At 40.1% G+C, this 13,968-nt stretch overlaps 1 protein-coding gene and 1 long non-coding RNA gene across 3 annotated transcripts in view; one reads left to right on the top strand and one right to left on the bottom strand.

The window, feature by feature from the left end:
• Positions 1–201: 201 nt before the first annotated feature.
• Positions 202–3,351, bottom strand: ARLN (allregulin). Its single transcript, XM_082838477.1, has 2 exons — positions 3,070–3,351; positions 202–1,570 (listed from the first exon to the last, which is right to left on the bottom strand). Coding segments are annotated over exons 1-2 (207 nt in total). The 5' UTR covers positions 3,276–3,351; the 3' UTR covers positions 202–1,569.
• A 174-nt stretch (positions 3,352–3,525) lies between these two features.
• The window catches only part of LOC309961332, a 75,870-nt gene continuing 65,427 nt past the window's right edge, over positions 3,526–13,968 (top strand). For both annotated transcript variants that reach the window (XR_014326176.1, XR_014326177.1), the window contains exons 1-2: positions 3,526–3,657; positions 6,597–6,707. This is a non-coding gene — a long non-coding RNA (uncharacterized lncRNA). The remainder of the gene's footprint in view (positions 3,658–6,596; positions 6,708–13,968) is intronic.

Here is a 13,968-nt window from a genome sequence, read left to right as displayed (position 1 = left end):
TACCATTTACAGTCATGTCACAATACTACAATCTTTCTTCTTAGTAGTATCTTCCCTGTACTAGAAATTTTCAGAATATTCAATAGTTGTGGTAGAAGGCTGATTCTAGGCTCAGAAAGGTAGTATGGATTATAAATCTTTGTGTGTGACCTAACACACAAGTAATTTGTTAAAATGAAAGGAAATCAGACCCAATTTACCTGTATAATCAACATTTATTGGACAAAATTACTAGCAAGTAGCACAAAACAATTCATACAATCTGTTTGGTACCCTCAATGAAATCCCAGTTCTGTTTCTCTAGATGCTTCAACCTTGCCTAAAAAGTTCTCCTCAGGCAGGTTTGTTAGGTTCTCTGAAGGCGTAATTGTTAAACTTATAGTCAGCATTAGGCTAAAAGCCTCCAAAATCAATCCCAGATTTCACACTAACCCTAAATGCCATTCTAAAGAACAGAGGATGTAGAGTTTACCAGATCTATGCCCTGCTTCTAAGGGACGGGAAAATATTTAGGCAATTCCAATATATAAAATGTCACCAATTTCAAGGACAAGAGCCCATTTCTAACATCTGTTATATAATAGGAATAGCTTCTGAAGGGCTTATAGTAGCTGCTTTGGGAATGTGACCTTTTTGACTAAATACTAGCTGATCACTCCTGGGAAATAAATTCTTGTTAACATACTTATATAAAAAAGAATGTAAGCTCCATAAAGGCAAGGATTTTTGTCTGTTTCGTTCAGTGCGGTACCTGGCCCACAGTAAGTGCTCAAACATTTGCTTAAAGAGTAAATATGGTGACTTTGCTGGAGTATTAAAGTAAGTTACAGACATTATAATAAACATGTTTTGGCCACAAACATTCTTAATGCAACCACAATAAAAATTAGGTTTGAAACACACAGTCCTACTTTACAGAGTTCAAGAGCTTAAAAGTGAGGGGAAGCATCCAGGTAAGACCCCATGCACTCTAGCCTTCCATTACTGGATATTATATACTTTCTCTAAGATTGTACCAACCTAGCAACCATAACAGAGGTCCACTTAATCTAAAAATCAAACTGGCACTTACAGCAAATATATTGTGGGCCTGCATTTTCTGTATAGCTTTTAACTCCTTTTTTCAAAATTCTTCCCTTGCTTTTGTATAATTTATTTCTAAATATTTCACCTTATTATTTCACCATATTATCTGCATCATACTAAACCTTGGCCAACCCTTAAAATGTTAAAGGAAAAACAATCTATTTCCTAATAAGTATAATAAACCTTCATGTATAAATACTTTTTATGTTCAGCCCCTGTAAAGCCACCAAATAATGTGTAAAAAGTTTTAAAATGTGAATCAGAGCCGAGTTTTAAGAACTTAGCTATGAATGGCTGAGATCATTACCCATTTAATATAGTTCCCGCAAAGAATAACAGAATGTGTAAAATGAAATGAAGGTCCCTTAGAGTCTGAAATTCTTCTGGTTCACAATCCTGCCTTCTTTGTTCAAGAAGTTTGTAGTCATTTTCAGGATCCACTCCAGGAGCCAAAATTCTTAATTTAGGTATCAGGCAAACCATTCTGTAAAAACCAAATAATTGTCAACAATGTTTCCTTTTTCTTTCCCTTTAAATACTTTATGCCAACTTTTGAAAACTTTGATTGTCTTAGTCATTTGCCTATTCCTAAATGATTTTCATATTGATAAGAGCAAAAAAAGGCCTGACTATTCTTTATAAGTCTTCCATTTTCTATCCAGAGCTGAAAATTCAGATCATTAAAAAAAAACAAAAACAAACAAAAAAACACTGCATTTGAAGTATCACTCTACCAAATATCAGGAGGAGTGGGTGGAAAGATTCTCCTTTACAAATGACTTGACAGAGGATTTTACAGAAACACCCATCTTCCATTGGTCCCACTGAACCCTCGGCCACACCATTCAAGAAATCCAAGGAATCAGAGACAATGGGGCCTCACCAACAGTGAGTTTATGCCCAAATTTTTGCCAAAATTGGGGGCTGGGGGTGAGAGAAGAAGACATAATTACCACAAATTCAATAAGCATGATGGCTGAGTGAAATTAACTTACAGTGCGTAAAGGATTAGCTCCGAAGTCCAAAGGAGCTGTTTAATGACTAAATGAGCTGCACCGCTTTTCCTCCTTCAGCTCACTGCTCCTCTCCTGAACTTGTCCCTTGTATCATCTCAGTCCTGTATCCTCCTTCTTGTTCTGCTCCCCCAAGCCCCTTCTCTAAGTCCCCTTCCTTTATCCTCTACCAAAACAGTCTTCTCAGAGGGGGTGGCAATGAAAATGGAGAGCATGGGTTTTCCAAATGGAATCTAGAGAGTTTTGTGACTCATCAGTTGGTGTTTTGGAGTGTGCGGGTGTGTACATAAAGCAAAGCGGGAAATCAGAAAATGAGATCCAGGCTTCCGGGAGGAGAAGTGAATGAATAAAGTTAACATTTACTGAAATGGGGACACTGCAAAGTAAGGTCATCTGAGTACGAAGTCAAGAGTCCAGTTCTGGACCCATGTGAGATAACCGTGCACGGCATGCTCACGGTCAAACCGTCGTACAGTAACAGTAGCTTTAGCGGAGCGCTGACTGCTGCCAGGCAATATGCAAATAAATCGCTTTTAGATAAGCTGGCGATTTATCTGAAACACCACGCCACACCACACCCCTATGACCTGGTTACTATTGGTCCCAAATGGTAAATGTGAATATAAAGCTCCAAAATGCCAAATAACGTCTCCAGTTTCTTCGTGGTAGTGCAGGAACTCAAACCCAGCCGGTTTCCTCCCAATATAGAACAAAAAAATTATGAAGCCAAGTTTCCTCTACACCTCATCTGAACACCCTCAACTGAGGTGCCAAGGAAGGACATTTTCACTCTGGTCTTCGTTCCACTCCCGCGCCTACCCTATCCTACCACTCGCCAGCTGGATGATGGTGGACAGGCCGTAACTTTCCGTAATGCAATTTCCTCGCCTCTCCCGCACCCACCTCCCCAAACTGGGGTAGATGGTCTCTAAGCCCCTTACCATTTCAACGATGCGTTAAGAGTACTCACCAGGGTAAAAAATACACGAAGAAAAACAACACCACGTCTAAGAGGACGAAGAGCCAGAGATCCAACCAGTAGGAATGTTTTGGTAACCGGTCTGCCCCGGACTGAGGCCTCACTTCGTGGTTCTGCTGCGGCCTCTCGGCTTCACCCAAGCCTCGCCGCTCCCGGGGACCATCCCGACCATCTTCGGCCGCCAAGCCCACCTCCATCTTGCAGCAGTCGCCACGCCACAATCTGAGTAGTCGGAAATCCTCAGCTCCCGGTCTTCCGCGTTCACCTCGCCGGAAAAGTGGACGAAGTCCGACCCCCCCCCGCCCCACAACGCATGCGCTGTTCCCCGCCCCGGAAATGGGCCCTGTACCCGCCCCGGAAGTGAGCCCTGTACCCGCCCCTCCCAGCGCGCGGGCGTCGCCCGTCGGCCCGCTACCTCCGTGACTGCGGACGGACAGAGGCGTCTCCACTTGGAGGCGGGGGAAGCTGTCCGCCCGTTCCGCCCTGCAGCGTCCAGGTGGGAAGCCGGTTATTCAGGTTTCGCTAGAAGAAATACTCTCTGGCCGGACCGGAAGTCACTTCACGTCCCATTCCTGACAGGTGATTGATTCCACCTTGGAAGTGCCCATGGTCGCCCCTCCTTATCCCTGTATTCCTTTTGGGTCCTTATGCCAAGGTTTTAAAAGAGCCTCCTCTAATGGGTTTTGTACTGTCCCTAACATGTTACACTTATTTGATTAAATTCTGTAAACAGCTCTAATGAGGTTGACATCATAAGTGTGAGGGTAAGTTTCTAAAGGGGCCAGAGAGCAAAACGTGAGAATTTTGTATGTACCTCAAAGGAGTGAATTTAAGAATAATTCAAGGGTTTGGGAGTGTGATCCCCCATGACATTAGAATGTTAGCAGAAAGAAAATGATTTACGATTGTAGGCAAGGGAAAATTCTCCTCTACTCTCTTTGGGTCTCCAGCTGGGCATAAGAATTAAATTGACATAAGACAGGTTAACAGGAGAAAAGCATAGAAGTGGTTTTTAGGGTTTTTTTTTTTTTTACATGTACATGGGAACCTTCACAAGAGAATGAAGACCTGAGGAATTGACCAGCGCAGAAAGCTTTTCTACCTTTTAGAAAAAGAAACAAGTAAGACAAAGAGGTTTGGTTAAGGGTAGTTAATTGTGGAGAAATGACTAGGAAGATAAGGGTTAGTTTAACAAGGTTTGTTTGTATGGATTTTTTGGTCCAATTTTCCATCTCTGGTGATAAAAATATTTTTCTTCCTCCTGATGTAGGGAGGGCATCTTTTACATGGGAATTTTATCTCCTTCAGGAAGAAAAAGGAAGGTCAGAGTGCACTTCTAGCACCAGCTGTTTCTCGAATGCCTTTAACTGAAAATATTCAATATGCCAAAGTGACATATTTTGGGGTGACATGCTCTGAACTCCTTCATTCCCCTGTCTGAAACTTCCCTAAAAGTTTCACATAAACTCTGAGTTAGTGGCTGTGGAGAGAAGAATTGGGTTAGCAGCAGAGTGGCAAGGGATCTACAAAGGGAGAGAAGAACATAGATTAGAATGAGGATGAATAAACAGAAAACAACACATCTAAGCACACTTCCCCATATCCCATTAAATCAGTCTCCCATCCCTGGGAATAGGTCAGTCCAATAGAATGGCTGAGCCTCGTTTATCTGATGGAGGGTGTTTATCTTGTCTTCAAAAGGTGCAGATTAGACACTATTTGTCCCAGGTGATTTACATAGAAGCAGCATGCTTCATCAGTGATGGCACAAGCTCCTCTTTCTTGGGCTGTCAGTGTGTCCGGGGCAAGAAGATTTTCAAGTCCAGCAGAGGCTACTAACTTTTGACTGAAAGACTTCTGACATTTGCATACCAATATTGAACTGTTGTTCTGTTACTATGGAAAGATTTAGAACTGCCTTTTCCAACTCATAAGTTCCAAAGCCTAAGAAAAAGGATCTTAGTACTGAAAAGAACTTAGACTTGTGTACACAAGCCAGTTTTCTATAATACCTGGTCTAGTGTGTTTATGTGGCGCTACTTTATGAACAAAGAAGCCAAAGGGTTTTTTTTGTTTTTTTTTTTGTTTTTTTTTTTGCAGTATGGGGCCTCTCACTGTGGGATGAGAGGATGTGGGATCCTCCCGGACCAGGGCACGAACCCGTGTCCCCTGCATCGGCAGACGGACTCCCAACCACTGCGCCACCAGGGAAGCCCCTCCAGTCAGCCTTTTAATAAATGGCTAAAGAAAGGGAGGGCTTTGTGACAAGGAAGCACTTTTTTTCTTTTCATCTGGGACTAGGGAGATGCAATAGGGGAGAAAATAGATAGAAGGAAGTTTCTTGATCTGTGATCTTGGGAACAACTGTCTACTTCATGATTTTGTCTGCTTCTGGGACCTGGAAATTGGTCCTGGAAATCCTTAGTTTAAGGTCACCTTAGGAATGGTCTTCCAGTTGTCCTGGGAGTGCTGCTGATCTGGGTCAAAGCTGGCAGTGCTCGCATGAATCCAGGAGGATTTTTCCTTTATTTTGATGGCAGTGTAAGTGCTCAGCAGTTTGTAAGGGCCTTCCCAGCAAGATGACAATGCATGCTTTCTTCTAAAAACCTTGATGTATACCCAATCTCCTGGTCAAAGGGGATAGCAAGTCAGTGCATTCCACGCCCTTTTTACTGTCGATAATATCCCCCAAGTATACTAGTTAGTTCCTGTATATGGCTAGTCGTAGTGTCATATTGTTCACTTAAGTCCCTATAGTGTTCACTCAATCCAGAAATGGGAGGTTTAGAGACGCCAGTAGGCATAGGGTGACCAAACACTATTTCAAAAGGGGTTAATCTACACCTTCTATTTGGAGTATTCTGGATTTTTATAAGGGCCAGAGGTAGTGCTTCTGGCCATTAAGTCCAGTTTCTTGATAGACTTTTCCTAAAGTCCTTTTGCCTCTCCCGCTGCGGAGCACAGGTTCCAGACACGCAGGCCCAGCGGCCACGGCTCATGGGCCCAGCTGCTCCACGGCATGTGGGATCTTCCCGGACTGGGGCACGAACCTGTGTCCCCTGCATCGGCAGGCGGACTCTCAACCACTGCGCCACCAGGGAAGCCACTAAAGTCCTTTTGATGTCTAGATTTTTATGTTCTATTTGCCCTGAGGATTGGGGACGGTGCAGGGCATGAAATTTTAATGAGTACCCCAAAGTTTTTGCAAGCACGTAGTTTATTTCTGTTATAAAATGAGTTCCTTGGTCTGACTCAATCCATAAAGGAATACCAAAATGAGAAATAATCTAGTTATTAATTTATTTGCTGCTGTGTGGTGTTATCATGTCTAGTCAGATAGCATTTAGTCCATCTACTAGGTGTACAGACAGTAAACCACTGGGATTAGCCTAGAGCTGGAGGTAAAACTGTGAAATCCATTTGGAGTCCTGCAGGGGACAGAGTGGTAGAGAACATTTCCTTGCCCACAATTCTGGTATCAAGGATGGATGTCACTAACTGGACACTGCTCACTCCAGGGCTGCTGCTGGTGACAGATCCTGGGACCTCTAACATAAGCCGGCAGAAGATGAGAATTCTACTAGTCAGTCTCCCAGATTTCTGCCTGTAGTATCCAATAAACGAGAATGGTAAGAGTCTCTTCTTGTCTTTTTCTCTTTCTGAATTTAGATTAACAGGAGAAAACATTTGTTTGAACTGTTTGGGGGGGTTATAGTGACTCTGGTGTCTTCTGTTATGAATACTCTTGTTTTCTATTTCTAATGGCTGTAGAGAAAGAAAAGCTTAAAAAACAATCTCCCTAGACCCCAGCACCCTCAGAGGGTATATTTTTACCCCTCTGAGGGACAGTACCCCATCAAACGACAGGGTCAACTGATCCTCAGCTGCACCCCAGAGCTCACCATTAAACTTAGAGTAGAGAATCAGAAACTGGATTTCTTAATTGACACTGGTGCAACTTTACTGTCAAGTCAGAGGATTTATCTCTGTCACCCCTGATTCTATTCAAGCTGTCGAATTCTCTGGGTAATCTATTTCACTGTCCACATCTCAGGCCACCTCAATATCCTTAGGACTTTCATTTCTCTTATTTCTTTTCCATCATTACTACTTTACACACCTATGATAGTTTTCTTTGAGAGTTGTACAGTCATCAAAACTAATTGCTATTTGTTGCAGCTTCTCTTTTTTTTTTTTTTTTTTTCCGGTATGCGGGCCTCTCACTGTCGTGGCTTCTCCCATTGCGGAGCACACGCGCAGGCTCAGCAGCCATGGCTCTCGGGCCCAGCTGCTCCGCGGCATGTGGGATCCTCCTGGACCGGGGCACGAACCCGTGTCCCCCGCATCGTCAGGCGGACTCTTAGCCACTGCGCTGCCAGGGAAGCCCGCAGCTTCTCTTTTATCTTCATCTTGACCTTTAGCAGCTCCCGCTATTAATCTGTTTCCACCCCACTCAGCCAACCTGGTGCCCAGCAAACACCCTTTGCTCCAGCCAGATTGATTTCTTCTTCTTCCTCATGGAAACTCTTCTCCTTTTGGCCTTTGGGCTTTGGCACATGTTGTCTTCATTAAACTGAAATGCTTCCCCACCTATCCTAATCCTTCCCATCTTTTTTCAGTTCAAATTACCAACTTCATAAAGTTTCCCTCGCTACAGTTCACGTTGATCTCTCCATTCTCAGTGTTTTTAACACACCAATTGCAAAAAAGTTCACATTTAACTCATCTCCAACTACTTCATATGTCATGCTTCCTTCTTAGGGTGAGAGTTATCTTCTGAAAATTATGCAGTGAGTATTTGTTCCCATAGTTTTTTGCCTTTCTTCTGCATCAATTACCCTCTACATTCTGTAACAGCCACCTGTTGATGAGGTGTCTACTGGTCATTTTTCAAAACTTCTCTACCTTCAGCTCAAAAAACATTGAAATTTTCTTGACATAGTTTGGTACGTTGGCTTGCTTTGTAGCAAAATTTTATGTAAATTATCTCGCCTATCAGAGTATTAAATATTCTTCAGGATATTTTACCTATCCTATATTTTTACCATCTTTGCAGCCTCTATAGTCTCTCAAACCGTACCTTGAATGTGGAAGAAATTAAATATTTATTCAGTTATGTTTCTTGTATTCTGCAGCCACTAATACAATCTTAATTATCTCTTTTGTAACACTGTAGTATAATGATACCACTGAGATCTACCACTACTGATCTACCACTGTCAGTGAGGATACTTTCTGAGATTTTTCTCAAGTACCAGTAATGGATATACACTAATCCATTCCCCCATTTTGGATTTCATGTATTTTATTTCAGTGAATACTCCTTGAATGCCTACTGTGTGTCAGGCACTATCTGAGGAGCCGTAGGAGATACAGATGCAATAGTCATCCAATTCTTTAGAAGTACTGGCTGAGGACATCTCACAGATATGGGATATTCAAACACTGTCCCAGAGCCCTGGGGTTCTGCATCATGGTTGGGATGTTAGGAAGGCTAAGCAGGATTGGCTGTGAATAAACTGCCTACCCTCTTCCCCCTACCTACTCGCACACATACAGACTTCAACCTTAAGAGCTCAGTTTTGTTTATTTTATATTTTGGGGTTTCATAAAAGATTTTATTTCAAAATAAAGAGGGCATTCTGCTGCATTTTGAAGTTTAAAAACAACTTAATATGGCCAAGCTTAATTGGTAGTCATAGATGACAAAGATGTTAAAACCCACAGCCTTGAAGTCTCATTATGCTAACCAATAGAGCAATCAACCTTTGTTTTATTGAAAGGTGTTGGAGGGATGGTCATTGAGGGTGCAGATTGAAAGGTTAGTCAATACATGACACGTCTTCTCTCATAAAGTCATGTAATAGGCTTCCAAGAGTAGACATGACAATATTGACATAGGTGTGAGCTAGAATAACAGTGTTAAGCAAATGGAGGCCCAGGTGATAACTGCTATATATAAAATATTAACCTGAATTACACTTGTTTTATAGGTGTGAGAAATGTCAACATGTTAACAGCAGTTAACTCTGGGAGATGGAATGACAGATCATTTTATTCTTTGTGCTTTTTCACAAAGTTGGGAAGATGGGAAGAAAGTTTTTTGAAATAAGTTAGGAAACAAGAAAGAGATAAGTCTAGGTCAAAATGATTACTTAAGTATTTCTAACATCAGATCACAGGCACTAGGCACATAAATATCAGGGGATTATAATGATTTATAACAGTGTTTTTCAAACTGTGTTTCATGGAGCTCCATGTTTCCTCAGGGAGAACTCAGGGACCAACATGAAATGGAGCAATAGATGCAGGGAATGAGGCTTCAAGCCTCTACTGGAGAACTCAGCTTTTATGTTCATATCTATAAATATGCCCTGTTAGAAAACAGATTTATTTTTTTCTGCTCTGATGAGAACTCTATCAAAAAACCACCTTGTGAGACCCATGTTCAGAATGGTAGAGTAGGCAGCTCCACGCCTCTGTCCCTCCACGAAACATTGAAAATAAGCAGAAACAACCTGAAATAAGTTTGCCAGAACTCTGGAAACAGTCAAAGGTTTACAGAAACCAAGCAAATCCTAGTCAAAATATGTGAAGACATGGATAGAACTGAGGGAGAAATAGATCTACGATAATAATTGAAAATTTCAGTACTCCACTTTCAGTAATGGGCAAAACATCTGATCTAGACAGAAGATCAATAAGAAAATAGAGCACTTTCAGATAAAGACAAATACTGTATGATATCACTTATATGTGGAATCTGAAAACTAAACTAGTGAATATAACAAAAAAGACACAGACTCACAGATATAGAGAACAAACTAGTGGTTACCAGTGGGAAAAGGGAAGCAGGGAGGGGCAATATAGTGGCTAGGGGAGTAAGAGGTACAAACTACTATGTATAAAATAAATAAGCTACAAGGATATATTGTACAGCACAGGGAAATAGGCAATATTTTATAATAACTACAAATGGAGTATACCTTTAAAAACTTTGAATCACTATGTTGTACACCTGAAACTTATATTGTGAATCAGCTATACCTCAATTTAAAAAAAAGGAAAAGAAAATAGAGAACTTGAAGGACATTATAAAGCAATGAGATGTAACAGACATATATAGAATACTCCACACAAAAACTGCAGAGTACACTACATCAGTTGGTAACCCAGGCAGACTAAAATAGAGAGTGTATTCATTTTAGAAACTGGGAAGAATAAATTCATTCCTCAAGGGAGGATTTGTGTTTCTTTCTGCCATGGGTATGACGACATTACAGACCTGAGTCCAGTTTAAATGAGTCCAGAAATGAAGAATTTTAGTGTATGATATTCCTTACCACGTAAACAGTATAAATTTTGATCCTAAATCCATGTCTGAACCTTCCAGTGGCTATAAATTCTCAGGAGAGCTTTTCTCCCCTTCTAGACAGTTTTCTTTCCTGCTTACCTCTGTGAAGCGTTATTTATTCACTTGTTTCTAGTGAACTCTTTTCCTTGTGAATGGCTTTTCCTGAGCATGGCTTTTATGCTAGATGGAGCTCTGTGCTCTTGGAAGATGTACAGTTCTGGGCAGCCTGGGTATAAAGGTTCTCCCAGGGCACCCAACTGCTTCAGTTCTCACTTCTTTCCCTATATTCATACCACTGCTTTCCTGGAAGCCTCTTGCATTCATTTAAAAATTGTTTCTAGTATTTCATCTAGCAATTTTTCAATGAATTTAGAGAATTATGAATGAATTTCTCTTTTATTTTTTCAAGTAACATTTAAATACAGTTGGAAAATGGTACACATATTTGTGGGAGAGATCATTGTCTTTTCATTGTCTTTTCTATTGCTCATGTTAGGTACCTCAGTGAATTGGTTTACCACTCAAAATGATGCCATCAATGCTCAGAATTGATGAATTCTGAATAGCACACATTAGAATCATTGTTCATATGAGGCCTGTGAAAACCAATACTCACTTTCCCACTAAGTGATTTTGTTAACCCCTCTGCTGTTAAGCCACCCTTTGGGGCTTGGTTTTTTCCTCATCTCTATGATGTATTGGTTTATCTAGTATATCTTCTCAAGCAATATGGGTTACAGAGGTTGTATGACATCTTGATCTCTATGATCCCCAAGTGTGGCCTGGAGCAGCATGAACTCTTTACCAATCACTGTTAGTCCCTAGCAGTCTCATCTTTTTATCCCAGTGCCAGACAGTCATAATTTTCCATGTGCACTATGTTGTGAAAAAGGTTAAGAAGCGTGGTCTAGATGATCCTCTAACAGTCCTTCTGTCTCTAAAACTCTTGATTTAAAAAATTAACTATTAATGCACTTTTCCTCTCTGGGCATTTGTTTAGTGAATGAGTATATTGTATGCAAGAGAAAATGGGGATAGGTTTTACACAGAGTTGCTTTGAACTGAAATCTTTAAAAGGAGTTGCATGTCTTTGTGAATGAGGAAAATCTCAAGCATTTTGTGCTAAGTGACCTATTTAGAGCCAGTAATGCCATTCTAGGATTTGAATGAGCCAAGGCCCTTGTTGGCTTCTTGGGCACATATCATATTTTCTTATAACTAGTTTCACTGTGCTGCTTCATCTCCTCACTTTTGTATGAGTACAATATAATAGAAGCAGCTTATGTGGCCTCGTGTCCTTTCCTCTTTTTTTTTTAATATTTATAGTTGTATGCCTTTGTTTCACTTTGTTTTCAATCCTTCTGTTTCTCTGGTATTTTGAACACTTTGAAATAAGAGTCTGATTTCACTTCCTAAGGACTCATACCCATAAAACCTATCAAAAACAATGATTGGTTTTGTTTATACCTGAAAGCATGGACCCCAACATGCTCTACTTCTGTTTCTAGCGCAATTCTGAGTCATGCTTTAAAAAGAATGTTTAGCACTTAGCAACCCAGAGTTCAGTCTGGCCCTGAAGTCGCATTGTTTGGTTTGGGATGTAGCGTGTTTTTAAAAGAATGTATTCCTGTCTCCATTCCAGACCTACCAAATCTGAACCTCCATGAGTGCATAAGGGGAGGTGAGGGAATGCAGTTGTACAGAACTGTACTTTTAGCTCTGGGGAATACTTCTTTGGAAACAGCTGAGAGAGCAAGTTATTTGGCTAAAAAAAATGGAGGTAGGGTTGAAGAAGACTTCACAGAAGAGGTTTTTTTTTAAAAAAAAAATTATCTTTGAAGGATGAATCAAATATTTGCCTGATGAGGAAGACTAGGGAAGGATATTTTAGACAGAAGTAGCATGAGTCGAGGCACAAAGTGAGACTCCATGGCGAATCTTTCAGAACTGTGAATTGTCTAGTGTAACTAGACTAGATTGATGCCGATACAGGAAGTAGAAATAACAGAAGAAGAGTCAAGAAAGTAGATTAGGACTAAATTGTGAAAAGTCTGGATTGATAAGGATTTACATTTTATTTCATGGGAAATAAAAGTCATCAAAGGATTCATAAATATGACAATAATGTGGCAAGATTTTTATTTTATATTATAACCATGGCAGCAATGTGGAGGATGAATTAAAGGGAGAAGAAACTGGAGACAATGAGACCAACTGAAGATATAATTAGAGTAGCTCAGAAGAATGATTATAAGACAGTAGTTGGGGAAATAGAGGAAAAGGGCATACATTTAGAATCATTCATTTACTTACCAAATAGACTATTTTGTATGTGCTAGCTGTGAGCCCTGTGCTAGCTGTTAGGAAAAAATGAAACCAAACCATGAATGTTCTAGACAAATAAAAAATATATAACTTATGTTGTATGTGTATGAAAAAAATAAATATTTTAAAAATAATGGTATCCTCTTTGTGGAAGAAATATAAATAATTTTACTCTTCTTTAGACATTATTGAATTTTCTAAAGTGTCTATAGTGTCAGTATATCACATTTAAATACTTTTTCTAATTTTAAAGTGTATATATTGTTTTGCCTCCCAAAACCCTGGTGAAAAGACAGACATGTGAACAACCAATATAACAATATTGTAGTTATAATAGTGATATGTTAAAAAAAAATACTGAATGGCGAGCAGTAGTATCTAAACATGCCTTCAAGAGGCAGGGAATCTGCATGAAGGAAGCAGCATTTCAAGTGAAGCTTGTAGGATTTGTGGGAATCCCAGAGAAGAGATACTCCAGACAAAGGAAACTGAAAGTAATTGGAAAATTTATCTGAGTGGATAGGCAGATGTCAGATTCTGAAGTCTTGTATTCTTTGTGAAAGTGTTTAGAATTTATCTTATAGTCCATTATGAAAATGCAAGCAAAAAGAAGACAGAAGATGTTTACACCATGAAGGCCATTCCGCAGCAGTACAGAAGTTAGATTGAGGTGATGTGGAGTGAAATAAGAAGCAAGCAGGAAAATCAGTAAAGAGACACTTGTGATAGTTTAGGTGATAATTAGCAAGGATTAGTGATTTGGTCAGATGGGTGGGGTGGTATCTGTGTGTATTTGCATGCATGTGTGTGTGTATGCAACCCATATGTGTTTGGTGGGTAGATTGTCCAAGAGGCAGAAATTATCTAATTTCTGATGTCCATCAAATTACTTTTTTTTCCTCCAATGAGGGGATAATGGTATTATTCACTGTAATAAGAAATACATGAATAAGATACTGGTGAGTTATGGTGAGTTTAAAGTACATGTGGGATATTCAAGTGGAAAATTTTATTAGGCAGATGTATATATGAGCATAGACCTCCTGAAAAAGATAAAGGTGAAAAAAACAGTAAGATTTGGTGACTGCTTAGATGTAGTTGGAGGGGTTTGTTGTGAGGTATTCAAATATAGGAAAAAGAATGAGGAAAAGGTTGAAGAGGAGTGAAATACTGAGCTTGACCTTGAGTATTATAAAGTATTTAATGACTGT

The sequence above is a fragment of the Leucopleurus acutus genome (genome assembly GCF_964270905.1).
Source record: "Leucopleurus acutus genome assembly, chromosome: 4".
Taxonomy (NCBI): domain Eukaryota; kingdom Metazoa; phylum Chordata; class Mammalia; order Artiodactyla; family Delphinidae; genus Leucopleurus; species Leucopleurus acutus.
Note: the sequence above shows the minus strand (reverse complement) of the source record. Positions and strands in the feature narration are given on the sequence as shown.